Source organism: Lathyrus oleraceus, chromosome 3 (genome assembly GCF_024323335.1).
Source record: "Lathyrus oleraceus cultivar Zhongwan6 chromosome 3, CAAS_Psat_ZW6_1.0, whole genome shotgun sequence".
NCBI lineage: Eukaryota > Viridiplantae > Streptophyta > Magnoliopsida > Fabales > Fabaceae > Lathyrus > Lathyrus oleraceus.
The window spans coordinates 90,036,788-90,059,558 of NC_066581.1; the positions used below are offsets into that span (position 1 = coordinate 90,036,788).

At 32.6% G+C, this 22,771-nt stretch overlaps 1 protein-coding gene and 1 long non-coding RNA gene across 2 annotated transcripts; both read right to left on the reverse strand.

The window, feature by feature from the left end:
- Window positions 1–10,132: 10,132 nt before the first annotated feature.
- Window positions 10,133–11,467, reverse strand: LOC127125556 (uncharacterized). The gene is made up of 2 exons (XR_007804708.1): window positions 10,889–11,467; window positions 10,133–10,416 (listed from the first exon to the last, which is right to left on the reverse strand). It is a non-coding gene; the product is annotated as an uncharacterized LOC127125556 (long non-coding RNA).
- An 8,338-nt stretch (window positions 11,468–19,805) lies between these two features.
- Window positions 19,806–20,977, reverse strand: LOC127125557 (uncharacterized protein At3g28850). The gene has a single exon (XM_051054335.1). The coding sequence runs from the start codon at window positions 20,723–20,725 to the stop codon at window positions 19,937–19,939; it is 789 nt and encodes a 262-aa protein (XP_050910292.1). The 5' UTR covers window positions 20,726–20,977; the 3' UTR covers window positions 19,806–19,936.
- Between the last annotated feature and the right edge of the window lie 1,794 nt (window positions 20,978–22,771).

Consider the following 22,771-nt stretch of genomic DNA (forward strand, 5'->3'; position numbering starts at 1 on the left):
CACATACAGTACTGAACTAAGAGTAATATTTTGTGAAATAATGACTGAACCTTTACCCATGACCTTAGAAAGGGTACCATCAGCAATTCGAACAGTCGAATTATTTTGACATGGAGAATAGCTATCAAAGACAGTCAAATCTCCAGTCATGTGATCAGATGCTCCTGAGTCAATAATCCATGAATTTTGTTTTCCCATGCTAGTGTTTAGAGCATGAAAAAGATTACCTTTTTGTGCCATAATAGCTCTACCAATTGTTTGTTAAAGCATTTTTTGTAAGGCTTCCATTTGCTCCTTGTTGAATGGTGATGAGTGAGAATTTACCTCAGTTGTGTTCCCCCTGCTGTCCCGGTTTTTAGTCCATTTTAGCTCTGATGGCTTTCCATGAATGATCCAGCATGTCTCCTTGGTATGACCCGGTTTCTTGCAGTGGTCACACCAAGGCCGAGTTTTCTTTTGGAAAGAACGTTGATCTCCCCTTGCTGCCATTGCAGATCCTTCTATAGATGGGACTTCACTGGATTTTCCAAGCATCACTTTTCTCCTGCTCTCCTCTCTTCGTATTTCCGAGAATGCTACTCGAATTTTTGGAAGAGGTTTGGTTCCAAGGATTCTCCCACGAACTTCATCAAGTTCTGTGTTCAAACCTAATAGAAATTTGTAGACTCTATCTTTCTCCACCAATCCTTTGTACTTCTTTTTATCCTCCGTGCAGCTCCATTCAACTTCATCATATACATCCAGTTGCTGCCAGTGACGATTGAGAGTATTAAAATACTTTGTGACTGAGAGGTCATCTTGACGCAAATCATGGAGTATGCTCTTGATTTCAAAAATTGCAGATGTATTGTCGACATTAGAGTAGGTTTCCTTTATGGCATCCCACATCTCTTTGGCAGTGTCATAGTACATGAAATTTTCTCCAATTTCATTTGTCATGGTGTTTAGCAGCCATGACATTACTAGACTGTTTTCTAGTTGCCACTTTTTGAGGTTTGAATCCCCCTTTTTTGGACACTTGGAGTCTCCTATGATATAACCTTCCTTCCCTTTTCCTTGAAGGTAGATTTTGACTGAGCGCACCCATTGATTGTAATTCTGGCCATTCAATTTGTGACCAGTGATAGGAAGAGCATGTCCTTCAGCCAAACTGTTGGCTGAATTTTCTGCTTTAGTATCTTCCATAAGTGGTGCTCACGATTTAGGGATCGTTCAGATCTTGTGCTCTGATACCATATAGAAATATATTGTATATTTCATCGTGATAGGAACTATTACATTGTAAGGTATAAATAGGATACAATAAGCTATACTAACTTGTTAATAAACAGAGAAATAACTCCCTATAATTGCTACTACCTAAATAAGGAAATAATAATAATAGAGAATAAATCTATTTACACCACTGTTTTGTAACAGCTTAACAAATCATAATCAAATTATTATGATTTGATATGTGCTAATCTTCAACACAATGGTATCTAGTAGGTTTGCTGTATATTTCCATTCATGTTTTGTGGTTCAGTTTATGTTTAATGAAGCTTTGAACCAATGTCTATTACAGGGCCATTTGCAGGTCCATCAAGGCATTTGGATTGATAGCATAACAACAAGGTAATGGTATGCTCATGTGCGAGATGGTTCAATTGGTATGCAACCTGTTCAATTCCAATTCTGGTTTTGGTTTTAATGCAGCATGGCCATAATTAGCTTCATGTAGCATGAACCAAACTTATTCTTTACAATTCTAACTTGGTAAAGGCAATGCAACTAGGTTCATAGCATTGATCATGCACCTAGAGGATGGTTGAACAAGGGCTTACAATATGATGACCAAGAGTTGAGTTTGAAGCATTCATGCCAAATGGCAAAGATTCAAAGGTGAAGGATCAAAAATTGACCTTAGGATCAGAATTAGAACTAGGACTTAGGGTTTTAGGATGAAAAGGACTTGGGTTGACTTTGGTCAAAGTTGACGAAAAAGTCAACAGTTGACCAAAGTCAACATTTGTTCAACATGTAATTTTGTACTTTTTAGATGTAATGAACATTGTAATGGATTATAGATGGTTATTTGAATGGAAATTGGATTTTATGAATGAAATGGTTCTTGAATGAAGTCTTATATGAATTTGAATGAATTGAATTTGGCATTTGAATTGACATGAACCTTGAATATATTGACTTGTAAATGGATTGGAATGGTTTGAAAATGGTTTTGAAAATGGTTTTGAATGAATGTGATTGAATCTTGAATGGATATGATTGAAATGAATCATGAATATGACTTTGGATGAACATGAATGACTTGAATAAACCAATAACCAAAGATTCATAAACCAAACACTAAGCATTGAGAATGTCATGAAGTGGACTTGAATGGACTCAACCAGATGAAAACAAACAAATTAAGGGCTAGGCACTTGAAATTTACCAATGAAATGTCAAAGACTTGGGCTAGGACCAATGAACCAAATATAAGAGGTTATGAGGGGAAATGACCAAGCAAGAGTTTCAAACACACAATGGGTGGTGAATTGGGTGAAATTAGGGTTTGAAGACCCTCTAGGTGAAGAGTCAAGTTATAAGATACCTTTGGACCAAATCCTTCTTGATTGGGGTTACATGAGGCATGCTCTTCAACCAAGATCTTTGAATCAATCAAGATGTTTCACAAATAAATCCTCAATGGATGAACCTTCCTAATTAGGGTTTTGATAGCCAAGATAAAGGCCATAGGAACTCTACAAAGCTTCATGACCAAATCATCAAGTATTATGGTTAGAAAGCCTTGAGGATTGCCTGGATACCCCCTTGTTGAACATATACCTCCATCATCAAGAAGTTAGGGTTTTGAAGGCCCCTGAGCTTTGGTGCAAGTCCAAGCCACACCTTTCAAGTTAATGCACAAGCAAACCCTAGCTCCACAAGCCAAGAATTTTGAATCTATGGTGATCCCTTAATGGAATGAATGATGCTTATGCATGAGTTATTAATGTATGCAATTGATCCCCAAGTCAAGTGGTTGGATGGAGATGTGAAGAAATGGAGGGCAAATTTTGGGGTACAACAGACACAAAATGAGTTTTTGTTTGAAGAATGACATGGATGCATATATGGTTGCATATATAGATGCATTTTATGCAAAGCTCTTAGTTATCTTTGTTATTTATTTCAGCAATGTTAGAGCATATTGTTTGTAATATTTTGAATAAGAATAAAAGCATAATAAATGAGATCCAAAATGACAACTTTCATTAATTTAAATTCAAATTCAAGTACAAGTGATTTAACTTCAAGTAAAAATGATTCAAATTCAATTACAAATGATTTGAATAAAAGTGATTCAAATTCAAGTACAAGTGAACTTAAGCGCCATCCCATCCCTTTTGATCGTAGCAAGATCTATGGTGAGCTCCTTCACCATTTGCTTGTAAAACTTGACAAAATTTAAAACTTGGGGAGGTGTGTTCTCTAGACACATACACCAATCATCTTCTTGGAGTTTTTCTGGAAGTTCCAACATGTTGAGGTTAGCAAATCTAGCCAATTTGAGGAACTTTCCATTCCATTCAACATATAGGTCTTGGATTTTCTTGATGACGCGTTGATCTTTATCTAGGGCCGCTCTAGCCTCTATATACAGCCTCCTCCAATACACACAGTCATTCTTTAAGAGCAAGTAGACTACATCACCTTCTTGGTTCTCCAAAGCTGCAAACCTCCTATTAGCTTCTCCCAACTGGTACTCGAGGAGGAGGAAGTTCCTCTCAGCTTCTTCTTTCCAAAGGACCTCACGAGGAAACTTATCTTTTCACTTCTTGAGAGTGTCCTTAAGTTCACGGATCTGGGTTTCAAAGTCAAGCTTAATTTCCTTCTTTTCCACAAGAGACCTATCAAACAGCCTTCCTAACTCCTGAATTCTATATTCAAATTTCTTTAGATCTTCCTTTCTGGTATGGATTACCGATGTAGAACCTATAAGGATATGATTAAGATCATCCTTCTGGTCTTCTAATAACCTGCCTCTTTTGTTACTATCTTTAAGTTCCCTAGATTTCCCCTTACGTTCATCCTCCAGGTTTTGATTTTCCAGAGCAGTTTGGTTCATCTTAATTCGTAACCCAATATTCTCCAATTCGAGCTCCTTAACCTTAACATTGAGTTTCTAAATGTCCTTAGGAAGTATAGGTTTTGGCTCATGAACCTTAGGGAAAGCTAAAGCATCAAAGATGAATGGTAAATTGATTACATCAACTCTCTCTTTCAACCATTGAGTGTAAGGTTCTTTGACAAGAGCGTTCCTTTTTGTGAATTCCTTACCCTTTCTAACAATTTTCAATCAAGCTTTTCAGATTTTTTCCACATCAGGATTACTTGCTTGGATGTCAAAGAGCACAAATGTATGTAAGTATTTGGCTTCAGGAGGACCACATGGAATAGTTGTGTTGTATTCGAGATAACATAGGGTTCTAATTGATACAACCCTTAGTTCCTAACAACGTCACATTAGGAAATTCCCCACAGCTGATAATGATGTCTAGGGTTTCCCATTTTCTGACATACCATCTGATGGAACTTGTGGTGAGAGAAGCTAGTCTTTGAGGATATTTAAGCTCTTTTGCTACGAAAGGGCCTTTTTCGGGCATTTGTTGCATGAACCAAGTATAAAGCAAAGGAGCACAACATATTAGAGTTCCACCCCTATTTTCATGTTGAGCATGAAAGGTATGGTAAATATCAACTAAGAGAAATGGTACAGGATTTCCAGAGAGAAAGACTTCTACGACTACATGATCCATATTTTTTTCAATGTTTGGGAAGAGCACAATCCCATGGATCAACAGAGCCAACACATCATATAATGCCTTCCAATTTCCTGCTTTCTTGAATTTCAGAGCTAATTTTTCCAAGAACCTTAAGGCAAAACCTTTGAACCCCCCTTTCTTGATCCAATTGGCTAGAATAGTTGGGACATCAATACTTAGGATTAAAGCTAAATTATTTGGGCCCACTCCCTCTTCAAGCTAACTTCTTCCAACGTAGGAGCGAGTTAGAAATCAGAAAATGTGAAACAACGTAGAGACAGATCATAATATTGTGCCAGAGAGATGATAAACCCATAGTTAACTTTCTTAGTCAGAAGGTTCTAAATTTTACCATAGTATTTTCCGAAGTCATCACGCTTATTAAGAGTCAAGTCAAAGATCAATCCTTGCAAACTGTCAAGCTTAGGTTCCTTGTACTTGAGTGAGAAAGTGTTTCTTCTTGGAGTTGTCATTTTCAAGTTCTCAATTCCTGAAACAAATATGAGACAACTAAGAGTTTTCTTTTTGTGATGTAGATGCAATGCATATGGATGAATGTGATGCATTTTTGTATAATTTCATAGGTTCGAGGCATGGATAAATCTGATTACTTCGTATGGACGGGGTTCTCACCATGTAAGATCTATGGTTACAAAAAGTTCCCAGAGTCATGGATCCTTTATACTGTTTGCTCCATGTGGCAACTTACTTGTCGGGCGTCAACTCCATTCAAAGAATCTACTCTAAGTGAGGTTCTCGCATCGATCCAACGAGAAATTCATCTCGTGGACCCATACTATGCAACTATAATTCCTAGTTGGCCAAAGGATTAAGGTTCTACAAATGGTCCTTAGAGTCATGGATCGATCCTAATGAAAATATTGAAGCTTACGACAACTTACTTGTCGGGTGACAAAATCATCCAAAGGATCTACTCTAAGTGAGGTTCTCGTACCGACCCAACGAGAAATTCATCTCGTAGACCCGCATTACTCAACCTCGTTCTATCTTATGTTTTTACTCGATACTCGGATAGAGAGTCTTTCCCACAAGGTTTGCAATCAGAGTATCCAAGTACCAAAGCATAATGGAACCAATACAATAGATTATATCAATATGACAATAAAGATAACAAAAGAAATAAAGAAAAGCCACACAAGTAAACAAAAAGGAACACAAATGACCTAACTAGGCATGACTCACTTAGGGAAACAACAACTTCCCCAGCAGAGTCACCACTTGTCGCACCTCGAAAAATGAGAACACAACCTAGCAAAACGCAATCGCACACTCGCATGATGGACTAAACAGATTCACCACCGAACTTTATTTATTCCTAAAAAGCAAAGGGGAAATATCAATAAAACCCAAGAAAGAACGACAAAGATTATGGTCGTCGCAACCAAATCAGGGTGTGGGAGTCGATTACGCAAGGGGAAGGTATTAACACCCCTCACGTCCGTTGTACTCAATGGAAACCATTAGGTCGTTAGTGTTAGCTTGAAATGTTAGAATTCTCAAGTTATTAAGAGGGATAGAAAGAATATGAGAGAAAAGAATGCTTTTTTGGATTTTGCAACGAAGGGGACTAAACCTAAGTTTTTTTTAATGGGCCTGACAAGATTTTGCAATCCTGCTCCTACGTATCTCAATAGAGAACTCAAGCCACGCGTAGTTCTGGGTAGAAAAAAAGTTTATTTGTTGTTCGATTTTAGCGAAAGCTATATTGTATTAATTGACGAAGAACATTATTTTACCCAAAACAAGTGAGGAGCGGATGTTTGCATCATAGCAAATGGATTTACAAATCAACATTCGGGAAAAAGTCACTTATCTTAACTCAATAATTATGGATGAAGCATTGCTTTGCATCATCTTAAGACAAAATATATTTCGTTTTTGAAAAGGGTTTGAAGGATCGCATAGAGGAGAAAAAAAAGTTTGATTGGTTGAATGTATTTTTGGGCTTGAAAGACGAGTATTAATGACTTGCAAGGTCTTACAACTTGAGTCTAATACTCGGGACTACGTCTGGACCTTTCACCCAGGTAATCTTTTTCTTTCAATTTTATTGAGAATAGAAGTTTGAATATTTATAAGTGTTTTAGAGGGAAGACGGACACTTATGGCTTGCAAGCTCTTACAACTTAGGCCTATCACTTGCGGTAACAATTGGACCTTTCACCCAGGTAATCTTTTTCTTCCGATTTTATACAGAAAATGAGTTTGAATATTTACAAGTGTTTTAGAGGAAAATGGTTTGAAATGACTTAAAGGTTGATATTTCAAAGTTTGATTTTATGAAAAAAAAGCCTTCTTAATCAAGTGTCCAACACGTTGTTAATAGCTCAAAGTATAGGTAAGATAAGATTGATGTCTAACTCGACATGCAAATCAATCACACAAGTACACAATAATCAAACAAAACAAATATCCAATCAAGAACAAATTAAAATCGAAGTGACACTCTTGAACTTGAACTTTAGAGAATAAAAAAAACTTACCTAAGAACCCTACTCAAACAAACCTAATAATTTCTCCAATAATTTCTCTTTTTTTGAAATATATTCATAAAAGGAAAAATAAATAAGTGAATAATAAAAGGTATAGAATAAATAAATTTTCTTTTTTTCATATTACTAATATTACTAAATTTTTTTAAAGAAATAAATTTATTATTTTTTATAACCAAAATGTTTCTTAAACAAACAAATAAATAAAAAATATCATGCTAAATGAGTAAAAAAAATAGAAAAATGGGCCAAGGGGTTTAGATAGGAGAAAGGGTGGTAAATCCTAACATAAAGGGTTGAACCCGAGTCAGGAGGTCCAGATTGGGCCTCAACCGACCCGGATCAGTTTAATGACTAAATAAGGGAACCCTAAGATCAAAACACACGGTCGTTCACTCTTTCAAGTTCAGAAAAGAAAACGAAAATCCAAGCTCATGGAAATGCAAGGCTCGTGAAATCCAGACAAAACTTAGTGAGCAAACCGAAATCATTTACGAGAATCATTTAAAACTATTGTTAGAAAGACTCTCTAATGGAAATTGCACCTAAACAACAATACCCAATAAAACTCAAAGGCACAACCTCCATCATATTCAACTATTGAAGTCCAAATCTCAAATCAAAATGCAGGCTATCATACCCCAAATTTTACTTCACCTAATTCATCTGCATTCATCCATGAACATTCATTCATCTGCATTCATCCATGGACATTCATTCATTTGCAGTCATTCATCCATTCATCTACATTTAAATTGATTCCTTAGGATCATTTCATCGGGTCATAAAGGTTGCATTTTTCATACATAGGTCAAGATTAATATTCACTTTGGTTGTTTTGCTTTATTTTGACCAGTCCATATATTATTCATTCATGCATACGTCCATCATTTGTTCTGTACTGCATTTAGTAGTATGAATGTCTGGAATTTTGTATTTGCATTAAAGGTTTAGGTTTATTTATTTTGAGCTATATCTTTGCATTCCTAAAAATTAGTTTCCTTTTGTTTTGTCATGGTATTATTCTTATGTTTTATCAATTCTTTTATGTTGAATAGAAGTTATAATAATAATTAAAGTATTGTTTTACATTTTAAAATTAAGATATGAATTCTAAAAGATGATAATTATAAAAATTTGTTCTACAATAAGTTTATACAATTTAAACTTGTTTTACAATTTTCTTCTTTCATTTGAATTTAAATAACTTTTGAGTCACACTTATAATTAGATTTATTTTATTCTACTTTAAATTTTAAAAAGTTTAGTTTTATTTTTATTAGTTTTTTCTTTCTACATCATAAATTTTTTTTATAAAAAAAATAGGGGAAATGAACTCTTTAGTTATGTTTTACAGTAACTAATATTTCAAAACAAAAATTCAAATGCATACAAAAGTATATTATGTACAATATGTCTACAATATTTTTACAGAGACGAATTAGAAAGAGAATTTCAATGCTTAAGTAAGTATTACAAGTTCATGTCATTTTTTTCTGCAATAACAAGAAATAACAAGAGATTTAGTTTCTTTGTGAAGACCCCTTCCAACTTGCAGAGCTTATTTTTATCCTCTATGCATAGAGGAAGCTATTCTCTTTTGGATAAAAACTTTGTCCTGTTGCTGTAGTGATTACAGAATAGCAGTGTTAGCATTTTTTCTTGAATAACATTTGAACCAAAAAGTCAATTGTAATAAGAGTATAGTAGTTAATCACCATTTGATCAACTCAGCAGAAAATTTGTATCATACTTCAAAGATTGACCAAAACAAAAACCATATTATATTCAAATCAAACCCTAATCTCTGCAAACCAAAAAGAAGTCATTCATCTCATAGCATAGCATGTCATTGCATCTAGGGGCATAATTCAGATCCTTTATATTTAAATACCTTCCACCCTAATTTCATGAGGATTGTCATCACTCATGCTATCAAAAAGAAGTCATTCATCTCATAGCATAGCATGTCATTGCATCTAGGGGCATAATTCAGATCCTCTATATTTAAATACCTTCCACCCTGATTTCACGAGGATTGTCATCACTCATGCTATCTAGTAAATATATTTAAATAGGGGAAACTGTCATACCTCAAATTTTGTCACACCTAACTCATTTGCATTCATCCATGAACATTCATTCATCTGCATTCATCCATGGACATTCATTCAGTTGCAGTCATTCATCCATTCATCTGCATCTAAATCGATTCCTTAGGATCATTTCATCAGGTCATAAAGGTTACATTTTTTATACATAAGTCAAGATTAATATTCACTTTGGTTGATTGCTTTATTTTGACCAGTCCATATATTATCCATTCATGCATACATCCATTATTTATTTTGTTTTGCATTTAGTAGTATGAATGTCTAAAATTTTGTATTTGCATTAAAGGTTTAGCTTATTATTTCGAGCTCTCTATCTTTGCATTCCTAAAAACTAGTTTCATTTTATTTTGTCATGGAATTATTCTTAGGTTTTAGCAAATCTTTTATGTTGAATAGAAGTTATAATAATAATTAATGTTTTGTTTTACATTTTAAAATTAAGACATGAATTCTAAAAGATGATAATTATAACAATTTGTTTTACAATTTGTTTTTACAATTTAAATTTGTTTTACAATTTTATTCTTTCATTTGAATTTAAATAACTTTTGAGTCACACTTATAATTAGTATTATTTTATTATACTTTAAATTTTAAATTAGTTTTATTTTTATTAGTTTTTTTCTTTCTACATCATAAATTTTAAAAAAAAATTAGGGGAAATGAATTCTTTAGTTATATTTTACTGTAACTAATATTTCAAAAAGAAAATTCAAATGCATACAAAAGTACATTATGTAAAGTATGTCTACAATATTTTTTTGAGAGACGAATTAGAAAGAGAATTTCAATGCATCAGTAAGTATTACAAGTTCATGATTTTTTTTACAATAACAAGAGATTTAGTTTCTTTGTGAAGATCCCTTCCAACTTGCCGACCTTATTTTTGTCCTCTATGCATAGAGGCAACTCTTCTCTTTTGGACATAAACTTTATCCTGTTGCTGTTGTGATTACATAATAGCAGTGTTAGCATTTTTTCCTGAATAACATTTGAAGCAAAAAGTCAATTGCAAAAAGTATTTAGTAGTTAATCATCATTTGAGCAACTCAGCAGAAAATTTGTATCAGACTTCAAAGATTGATCAAAAACAAAAACCATATTATATTCAAATTAAACTCTAATCTTTGCACTATATATTCAACAATAAGCACAAAAGAAAGACAAGAAGAACAGAAAAATAGCCATAAGAAAAATTTCAAACCAAAAAACTTAAACATTTTTTATCAATCAGACATACAAAATTTGAAACACTAAGCAAAATTTCAACAAAATCCCATCTTTTTTCTCTTTATTGCAAAATTACCACATCAACTGATAACACATGAAAACTTAAGCTTTTAATATATAACACAAACAAAAATCAATAGAAATTCGAAGAGAAAGGTATACACAAACTAAAGCAAAAAAAATTAAAGTACGAATAGACGAAACAAATTTCTTTTTAGCTCACCTGAGGTAACTTTCGTGGCTGCCGTAGTGTCGCTAGACTTTCAAAACTCCGGCGAAGTCTTTATCTTGATCTGAACACCCTTTTATGCTTGCTTCATCAACTGTACTGTTTCGATTTAACATTTGTGCTTTGATTTTGTTGCGACTTACTAGTTAGGTTTCAAATTGGGATTGAGCGTGATCTCCATGTATATTTGTTGTCTGTTTGATTTGCTTGCATATTTATGTTGAGGGGAAGATTTGAGAGAATGTTAGTGTTGAAAGTTTGTGGGTTTGGGATAAATTTGAATTCAAAAAAAAAACTTTGATAAACACCTTCATGGTGTTCTCTTGTTTCAAACTATGAATATCTTTTTCTTAGAAGGTTTTTGTGGTCTTTTTTTCTTTTCATGTTAAGGAGAAAGATGAAGAATGAAGCACATAAATAGAGTGAGAGAGAGGAAGCTTGTATTTAAAGAAAAAAGAGAGTTTCAGGAGATAATGATATGATGACTTTATTTGTTTTCATTTAATGAATCCCTGTCTTTATTTCTTATAATTCTCCTTAATGAACAATCATGACTTGGTTTATTCACCTATTTTTTTCATTGCCAGATGGATTTTCTTCATTATCTCCATAGTCAGCATTAACATTTGTATTAGGTGTTTGTTTTGACCCAGACTGGACCTCTTGACCCGTGTTCATCCCCTTCCTGGGCTTTCATTATGTTCTTTCTTTATGGCCCAATTGTTTCTTTTTTATTTTATTTTATTTTCTTTTTCTAACAAGTTTTCTTTATTTTATAAAACAAGTTTTATTTGTTATAATCTTTTTTATTTATTTATTTTCATATTAGTAATATTTTAAAAAAATAATAATTAATTTTTATAACATTTTATTATTATTATTATTATTATTATTATTATTATTTATTATTATTCACTTATGTATTTCTTTTTACGAATATATTTAAAAATAAAAATAAAAAGAATAAGTTTACATTTTTTTTATTAATTTTAGATTAAGTTATAAAAAAAATTTAAATTTAACATTTATTTTCTTTTATTAATTTTAGATTATGTTATAAAAAAAAGTTTAACATTTTTTCTTTTATTATTAGATTTTGTCATAAAAAATAAAAATAAATTAAGTTTTACTTTTATTTTCTTTTATCAATATTAGATTAAGTTATAAATAAATAATAAGTTTATATATATTTTTTTTAATTTTAGATTATGTCATAAAATCCAAAAAAATTAAGCTTACCATTTATTTTCTTTTAATTTTAGATTATGTGATAAAATCCAAAATATTAAGCTTACTATTTATTTTCTTTAAAATTTAGATTATGTCATAAAAAAATTACAAATAAATTAAGTTTACCATTTATTTTCTTTTAATTTTAGATTATGTCATAAAATCCCAAAAAAATAAGTTTACCATTTATTTTTTTATATTTTAGATTATGTTTAAAAAATCATTAAAGAAAAGTTAAATTTAGTTATTTTTATTATTATTTTTAGATTGTGTTATAAAAATATTAAAAAAAAGTTAACTTAGTTATCTTCATTATTATTTTTAGATTGTGTTATCAAATTTTTAAAAAATGTTATATTAGTTATTTTCATTATTATTTTTAGATTGTGTTATAAAAATATAAATAAAAAAGAGTTAATTTAGTTATTTTTATTATTATTTCAAATTATGTTATAAAAATATAATAAGAGTTAATTTAGTTATTTTTATTATTATTTTTAGATAATGTTAGGAAAATAAAAAAAAGTTATGTTTAATTTAATTTCTTTTTGTTATTATTTTAGTTAGATTTTAAAGAGAACAAAAAGAGTATTTAGTTATTTTATTATCATATTTTTTTTTATAAATAATATGCATATGTTTAATATTAAGTTGGTCTTATTTTCTCACTTTATTTTACTAGAAATAAAAAGAATATAATTATATTTATCTCCAACTTAATTTCTTGCTATTTTCTCTAAATGTTTGAATAACTATAGAATTATTATTTTCAAATAATATCGTTTTCTTTGTAGTTTTATTTATTATTGTTAGAATATTACGAATAAATAATTAAATAAGTATCTAGTAATGATGTTGATTAATTAATAGAATAAAATATTTATGACTAATTTCTGAAAATTTGGTCCTACCCCAAGTTGTACCTTTTAATCTGATTTATTTGTTTCTTATCCTGATTCAAACGCTTTATTATTTAAGTTAAGATATTAAAACCTTTTTTTTCAAATAACTCGAAAGAAGAGGACCATTGAAATCTAGCGTTCCGGTGGGAACCCTCGAATGATCGGTCCCGAGCCTTGCGTTTTGGGTTAACCGTTCATTCTTTTCTTTCGTCCCTAAAACACTTTAATTAACTTGGACAAAATAAGGATCATTGGGATCAAGCATTTTGATGCAACTCTTTGAAAAGTTGATTCTTATCAAGCGTTCGTTGTCCATCAAATAATTTTCTCAATTAGCCTTGAATGAAAAAGGACCATTGGAATCTAGCATTCCAGTGAAACCCCAAATATTTAATCCCGAGTCATAGGTCTTGTTCTCATCAAATATTTGTCATTCACCTAAAATACATCCAACCAATCAAACTTTTTTTTCTCACCGTTGTGCGATCTCAAAAACCTTTTCAAAATGAAAGACATCTTGTTTTAAGATGATGCAGAGAAGTGTTTCATCCATATTTGTTGAGTAGAGATAAGTGATGTTTTCCCAAATATTGATTTATAAATCCATTCGACGTGATGCAAACGTCCGCTCCTCACTTGTTTTGGGTAAAACATGTTTTTTATCGATTAATACAAGATAGCTTTCGCTAAAATCTACCAACAAACAAACATTTTCTACTCGGAACTACGTAAGCTTTGAATTTCTCTATTGTACCCGGAGATACGTAGGAGCAGGATTACGAAATCTTGTCAGGCCCGTTAATAAAAAATTTAGGTTTACGTCATTTCTCATTAATAAAATTCAAAAACATTTTTGTTCTCTCTTTTTCTATCCCAAATAAGTAGAATATTAGAAACTAACATAAGCTAACATTCAATTCGATATTAACTAAACAGTTCCCGTTGAATACAACGGACGTGAGGGGTGCTAATACCTTCCCCTTGCATAACCGACTCCCGAACCCTGATATTGGTTGCGATGACTATATCTTATAATTTCTTTTAAGGTTTTTATCTATATTTTCCCTTTCCCTCTTTGGGAATAAATAAAGCTCGGTCGAGATTATGTTAAGTTCATCCCGCGAGTGTGCGATTGCGCCCCGCAAGCGTCGTGTTCTCATTTTTCAAGGTTCGACACAGATAAAACAAGGGAAAGAAGAATCTACCAGAAAAGAAGATGTGCAAAGTCCTACTAGAGGTAATTTTCGTTTTCGATCCAACTCGGACCTTGCTGCGTTTTTGCTGTCTTTTCGTTTTAGATACTGCTGGAATTTTGAGTTGCTAGCTTCTTGTGTTCATGTTCATGTTAACTTAGGGTTCTTCTCTATGTGGATTTCGATGGCTGTTGGTCTGAGGATTTTCTCTTGGTTTTTTCGAGTTCTGATCTTTGGTGGTTTGAATGATGATTGTTTTTCTTCAATTTTTTTGGATGGTTATCGTAATGGTTTTTTTTTCTTTTTGTTCTTGAATCCCCCTTTTACTGTTTACTGATCTTCCTCTTATATTGTGTGCATTAGGTTTATGTGTTGAAAACAAAACTGAAAGGATAAACATTGCTTTATCTTGCTATAGAAATTAATGTCCGAATTGGTGTAATTTCTACTGCTACTCTACTGTTTCTTAACTTTTCCCTAATTTGTCGATTGAATATAACAGTAATAAACTGTTAACATAAAGTTTGTAACAGCAGCAACAACTTATCTTTCCCTCTCTTTTTCTGAATTTGATTTTTAGGTCATGGTGTGGATTGGTCTTGCTCTCTTTTTCGTGATGCATTTGTTCTTTCCTTTGCCTATGTCTCAAGGTATTAAGAGAAAGCTTCAAGTGGAAGGCGCACTGACCATTTTAGGATTGTAGAGATATGGAGTAAGGATCATGGGAGATTGAAGAAAGTGCCCCAATTTCTTTATGTTATTAAGTTTGTTATTAGAAATTGTAATGTATTCAAACATTCATGGATGTACCAAATCCAAACTCAATGCAAAAAGAAATTAATTTTTAATTTTCTATTCAAGAGTTCTTCTTATGATGTAACAAGAATTTTAAACATTTTACTCTTGAAAAGAATTTCCTTTGAAATCAACTTGAATCAATTGGGTATGAGTGAGAAGAAAATATGGTAACACAAAGACGTTCTTAAATTCAAAGTTAAAGTAAAATGACAATCTTGCAATCTTTTTTTATGAATTTTCTTTCAAAAACAACAATATGATTCAAAATAAAAAATTATCCTCATCATTTAAATCCAAATTCCAAACCAAAGTCAAACATAATTCAAGAAATAAGATTTATTTTTTAAAAATAGAATTGTGATGACAATGATCATGGATGGTAGATTCAAATGACATGAGACTTACAATTATTCTAAATTGTGCGAATGAAAGATGTATGCATAATATGAATGTATGCACTGGTCTTAACAAAACAACACAATCAAAGTTAACTAACCCTTGATTAATCAATTCTGACTTGTGCATGGAAATAAGATCTTATGAAGTGATCACGAGGCATGATACATATGAGATGCTAGTGAATCATACAGATAAATTTGTGCAAATGAATGGATGCAATCAAATGAATGCAGATAATTTAAATACATATGAATGATCTTAGGTGGGAAAAAATTTAGGGTATGACAATAATTATAACATAAAAGAAATCAATTAGTGCCAAACATTCATATGATCTAACATAGTACAATTAGATTCATCTCAAAAGACCTAATCTAAAATAGGTTAGTTACTCATAGTGAAATTAACAATTACCATGAGTTGATAAGAAGTATTCATCAAAATCAATGGAAAATATGCTCTCTAATGAATCCAATGCTCTCCAAAATCACCCATAAAAGCTCATTGTCATCACTTTATCTCATCAATTTTGTAACCCTAAAACAATTAGCAAAAGTCCCTTTAAAAAGCTACACATATGTGTCAAGGAAACACGTCATCACGACAGCGTAAGTATTCATCACGATCGCAATATGAGCTCATAGTTATCACGATGTCAACATCACGACCACGAGAAAATAGAGGTGAATTCTTCTTTTTTTTCCTTCCTTTTTCTTCTTTTTTTCTAAGTTCCAACTTTCTTCACCTTTTGGTCATTTTGCTCACTTCTTCATCATTTTAACTTGGCTTTTTCTCATAATTCGACCAATTTATCTGAAATTGCTCATAAATATTACATAATGACATAGTGTCATAAGTATGTTTGGGGAGATAAATAGAAGTGGATCCTTGGGAGTTGATGAAACATGTAGGGTTATGGGTCATTGGGTTGGGGAATTTAGAGTACTAGTTTTGGATAAATGGATTGACTTTTTGTTTCAAATAAACGAACAATGGATACAACAAGGACTAAAGAATTGGGTAACTTGAAACTTACCTCTTATTGTATCTCTAATTGCAGCCCACTAATGAAACAGTCCAACAAAGCCTCTAAATCCAAACATGTGACCAGATTTGCTAGAGAAAGGCGAGATAATTGTCATTAATGAACCCAATTTGAGCGAGTTTAAATATAGGGATTCCTTAATGCACCATATGTATTACTAAGGCACCACATAAAAATACAAAAATGCCCCCAGATTCTGGATATGTATCACCGGACGTATCTTGAGAAAATAAAATTCCGAGTTAATGTAAAAAAACTACAGAGATTCATCTTTGTGGATATTTTAGAGATGCATCTCTAGACTGTATTTATTCTAAAATGCGTCAGAGACCCTTCTCCTTGCTCACTTCTTAAAAAACAACTCTATAGATTTCTCAAACTCTCCCAGCTCACGTTTTCTTAAAACCAACCAGCCAAGTTCAAAGCTTATTCCATCAACATCAAGTACATCAAAGAGATCATTCAACATTGGAGTAAACTCTCAATTTATAAGTTTTTGATTTTTATAAACTTTTTTGAGTTTTTATATAAATTTAGTAGAAATTGATGATTAGATTAAGAAATAGATAGTTTTTGTATGACTGATAGTTTATACATAATGAGAAATGTGTTTGATGTTTAAAAATATCTATCAATGCATTATTTTTTGGGGTTTAGTGGTCTGCATTACCGCCATTGACGTAGCTGAAAGTTGCAAGAAATTTCGGAGATGCGTCTCCAGGATTTTTCAATGTTTGGATTCCCAAGAACTGGAGAAGAATCTTCATAATTTATTTGTCAGTTTTTCTTTTCTTTTCTTGCTTGTAGGGTTTCTTGTATTAATTGTATGACACTTGTCTAGTTTACTTATAAGCATTATGGCTGATAGAGACGACATACTGAGGTACAGGAGGATTGCACATCATGCATCTGGCCGGAAGGAAAAAATTCAAGTTTTAGAGGCTCATGTTTCCTCTAGCCGGTTCATGAGGAGGCTTAGACTTATGGGGCTCATATATATCCACCTTCTTCTTCCCGTAGGAGATAGGTGTCACCCACTGACGCATCACTGTCTCCATCTTCCCGTAGGCGGCAGATTTCACCTATTCAGGTGCCTGGAGCTATGTCGATGGATACATCAGGTGGTTCTTCAAGGTGTCACATCCGTATATGGTATAGGCTACTCTAGAAGATCTACCGAGGCCAACTCATTAGGAGATACTATAGGAGAAACAGACACAGTTAGATCATATTCATGATGTCTTGTCTAGATGTCATCGCATTGTGGAGATGGTGCAGGTAGACATTGACACAGGTATCTTTCCTGATGGTTCTGAGGTGAGGCAAGTCCTAGATATCATTATGACGGAGGTCCGAGAGGCGCTGATGTACCGAAGACAATGTCGGAGGACGGGGGCAAAGATGGCCGAGAAGTCCGATGAGCTTTAGTTCGACATACGAAGTAGTTGATAGTATTTGTACTTTGGATTTATTATTGATTGTATTTTATTTTGACTTATTTCGACTCATTGTGTATCAGTCTGATGACTTATTTTGACCATCTGAATTTATATATGTCTTTTTTGCATATCAATTGTATGGTTTAATACTGATCACATAACATGGTTCTTAACATTTATAAATCATCATTTTCATCTGAGTAACCATAAAAATAACTTAACTTGCACTGTTCTGATAGATTACGAAAACGCATCTTCGTAAACATTAAACGAAGATGCATCTCTAGATCAATAAAAGTTTAAAATGAATCTTTTAGAGATGGATGCATGAGATATATTTTAAAATATTTCGGAGATGCATCTCCGAATCAATTAACGTTGACTCAAGACAATGTAGGTCCGAAGATACATCTCTGAAATCCGATAAGTATTTTGAATTTTTCATAAGATGACCTCCATAGGATGGATAAAAAATTCCCTTAAATATAACAAATATGGGCCTATCAAACACCATAGGTCCAAATTCTAACTCCACAGCCCTTATGAACTTAGAAACGAGAAGGGCATGGTGCGTTGAATCATCTGAGACCACGACACCACCGCTTGGTCAAGGTGGACCGTCGCGATGGTGAGGCTTTTAGGATCCAACGTGTTGTAATAGTTAAAGAATTGACCTGCCTTAAAAATCCATGCTAAAGCATCCTTACCATTAAACATTGGAAGTTCAAGACGCACATTACAAACGTGAAACAGTTGTTCACGGTGATGTGCATAGTGTCATTTCTAAATTATTTATCCACTTATCTATAGTCTACACAAATAAATAATTGATGAAACTTTATTATATAAAATATTATTGATTAATATATTTGACGTTGAAAGAGAATTCATACCAAAGTTTCTAAAATATCGTAAAGCAGATTCACCACTTTTTTCCTTTGAATCCGATTTAGATGAATTATGAGGTAAATCAAAATTTAAAATGAATAATGTCCATATAAACTTTGCAAATTATTTGTGCACCAATATGATATTTATCTTCTTTCATTCTCAAGATTTTAATGCACTCCCTAACACAAATCTAACAAATTATTCCTGTTTGTTTGTCCTTCTATGCCATTTCCAGTCTGTCTTTGTGGAACCACCATGGTCCATTTCTCTCTTTCTCTCTCTACCTCAATCTCTCTTAACATGACTTCATTCTATTATTGTAGGGATACTCACTATTTTCATATAAGTTAAGCATTAAACAAAATAGTTAAATATTTTGGATTCAATGTTTTTCATTCAATCAATGCAGAATTATCGACCAAAAGAGAGTACCTTTAACAAACCAATAATAACAAGATAATTCCTTTTATCAATTAGTCCCTACACAACATCAGCATGTAGTTTTAGCCTTTTACATCTAAACACAAGTTTCATACAATGTCCATTTCAGGACTATATCATATTGGATTGGGATAACTTCTTTGGGTCCTAACGAAAAGTAGCCGGCCCAATCCGCTTAAACAAATCATGAAAGATCCACTAGCAAAATCGGGCAGACAAGGCCCTGAGTTGCCCGACCCGAATTCGATTCCATGATTCGTCCGCCTCTCTAAATAAGGGTCGGTTTGGATCATGCCGATAAAGAAGGAAACCGGTCCCCCAATTAAGGAGGAAATCACTACTCTCCATAATCCCACATATTCGTTGAGAAGTTGAGAAAAGACCGCTTCATTCCCTTAATCCGGTCCATAAACTTTCCTATTAATATTCCATTCTTTATGGTTCAGACACTAATTTTACTTAATCAATTATACATATATTCTCGCGAATAACACACATGAGCATATGACTCTCATTGTATTTCACAAGTAGACATATAGGTAAGGCACTATAACATGTTCCATAGGAACCATGTCTAAGGAAAATTAAATATATATTACAAGAATATACTATAAAAACCAGGTTAACATTTTGTTTTCATGCAACAAATGGGCCATTTTAGTAATATCAATTAAATTTTGGGCCATTTTAGTAAATATCAATTTCTAGCAACAAATGGGACATTTGACAAGGCCATTTTCATTGCAATCATGACATCTAAGGAAACATTCATTGTTGCTGCTGTCACCATTGTTGATGAAGACCTTACAACTTCCACAACATGTCGAACAAATAGTAAATCCCATGTTAGCACAACCAATGCAAAGAGAATCACTAGAAACAACAGTTGGTGTTCCTTCCAACATCTTTGCAAGCCAGCCCATTTCATTCAATCCAATCACTTCATCAGCTCCTCCAATGTACCTTCCTTTGATAAAAAGCTTCGGAGGAATCACTTTCTCTCCCAATATATTCCACAATTCTTGTCTGTATTCCAAATGTAGAGACACGTCCCTTTCATGGTACATTATTCTTAAACTTCTCAACAAGAAACGGATTGTGTTGCAATCTTGAAATGTTTTCCTTATTCCTCTCAAACTTGTTGTGTAAAGAATGATTGAGTTGCTTCCACCAGGTGGACATTTTTCTTCAAAACTTTTAAGAGATGGATACTCTTTTGTAGCTAATTTGAAGTTGAATGCTTGTCCCTCCAAATGATGTATCTTATCATCATTATTCTTCTCACTTCCATCAGGATTGTTTCCTGTTCCGGACTGAGCCGACGTCCACCTCGAATCGTTTCCTTTGTGGTCATCAAAGAATGGTGAAGTTGGACATTTTTGGATACAAAACATATCTGTGGTGTTGAGATGAAAAACAAGGCCTTGTTTCATGTTTGTTTTTGTTGGAATGAGTTTCATTTTTCTAAGGAAGCTGCTTCTCATTCCATGCATGATATCTTCAAAAAATGGCTTCTACTACACATGTTATGATCCTCTTAAAGTGTGAAGAAAACAAAGAAGATGAGATTTTGAGAATGACTTCTATGGTTGAAGATAAGTTCTGTATTTTACTAGTTTCTAGTGACTATATAAAGTAGAGACTGAAAAGCTTTGTTATGTTGAGAGGCTTTATCAAAGTCTCTTTGAATGATCACTGCATGGTGTGGGGGCAAAGCTATACCCACTATCCATCTTCTTTTATCATATTGGAAGACAGACACTTTACCTACCATTTGGTGGTGCCTCAATCATGGTATTGGGTAAAGTTATGAAGTGTTTATATGAATGATATAGGTGACATATGTAAATTAAAAACCACATAAATTACATTATGACATTTCTTTTATGGATATTTAATCGTGTTAGATTTATTTAAAGTTTATGTCTTAAATTTTGTTAAGAGCAACCATTTAAATAGAATTTAATATCACATTTTTACTAAAAATCTTAAGACATTATCTATATTAATCATCTCTTTTATATGTTGTTTAACACTAATTTTTTCTTCAAATGTGAGACTTCTTACTCACATTTGACAAACAACAATTTTTCTCTCTTATTTAGACTTGTACGGACGTTGACACTCACCAAATCAACGAGACATACCATTTGACCATCATTATCAAATAGTCTTTCATATAAAAAAAAACTAAATATGGCACAAGAAGTGCCCCTAAAAAACAAACCCGAAAAACGAAAAGCAAAAAAATAGAAGAGATAAGAACCAAAGCTTCGAGCACCACCAAACCACCAATGGAGACATATTATATTTTACAAAAATAACTACCATCAATAAAATAACATCATCCAAGAGCAGTTTAGGAACAAAACCTCGAGAAAATCATGGCACACTTTTGAACTCTTAATGAATGAAATAAAGAATAGGGTTCGTAAGCTATTTAAAGAAAGAACATGATTAATGATTAAGTCAGTGACTTATGAATATACTATTTTCAAACAAGAGAAATGTTTATATCTTTCCTATCCTCCCCGTCTATTACCGCAAAGATGAAATTGTTTCGTCCTTTTAATATTTTTCCATCAAATATAAATCTTTAAGTGACTCCTTTAAGACCCCAATTTTGACCTTAAAATCCCTCGTGCTATTTCCTCATTTGCATTGGCTTTGTGATCACATCTTGACATCCTTCTTACCCCTCATTCATTGGATTTGTATTAAGAGAGATCACCAAGCATATTTGATTGTGTCATACTTTATTTTTCTATGTTTACTAACCAAAATACCAAAAATATGTCCATGTATAGCTTTGTTTCTTTTGTAGGTAGTGTGTGCATTCACCTATGCATCATAAACCTCACAACTAGGGTTTGAGACCCTCAATACAAAGAGATCAATCCAAAAATTATCCACATTGGTTCTAAACTTCATATATGGATCCTCATGTTCTTTATTTGTCAATTTGATCAAGAATTCATCAAGAGTTTGAAGTTTGTTTGCCTTGGAAGCCCTAATTCATCTGGGTATCTTGTGTGACTTCCTTAGCAAGTTCCTTCAAAAATTGGTCAAAGATATCAAAGGATACCTAATTTTACATCATCTTAAGCATATATGATCCTCCATGAGTCCTAAAGATCAAGAGAACTTCTAGTTTGCAAGTTGGTTCAAAGAGGTTGACCTGAGAAAGTCAAGTAGTCAAAACAGGGGTTCCTTAGACCCTATCTCCTACAATGTTTGTCATATAAAAATGATTATAAGAGAAAAGTTACTATTTATAAAATTACAAACAACTTTCATGTTGGCATCAAGAGCTATTTTTTATTTGAAAGTCCTTTTTTATGGTGAAAGATTATATGTCATTTTGTCTGTGCCCTGGTTAGGAGGTCAACTTCCCAGGACTATAACTTGCTCAATTTTTATGATGTTAAGACCATCCAAGTTTCATGATCAATATAAAGATGTCTTATACAACTTTTATTCCTTGAGAAATATCAAATTTGTCGCATACGCGAAAAACAACCGGCGGGAAAAGACACAGA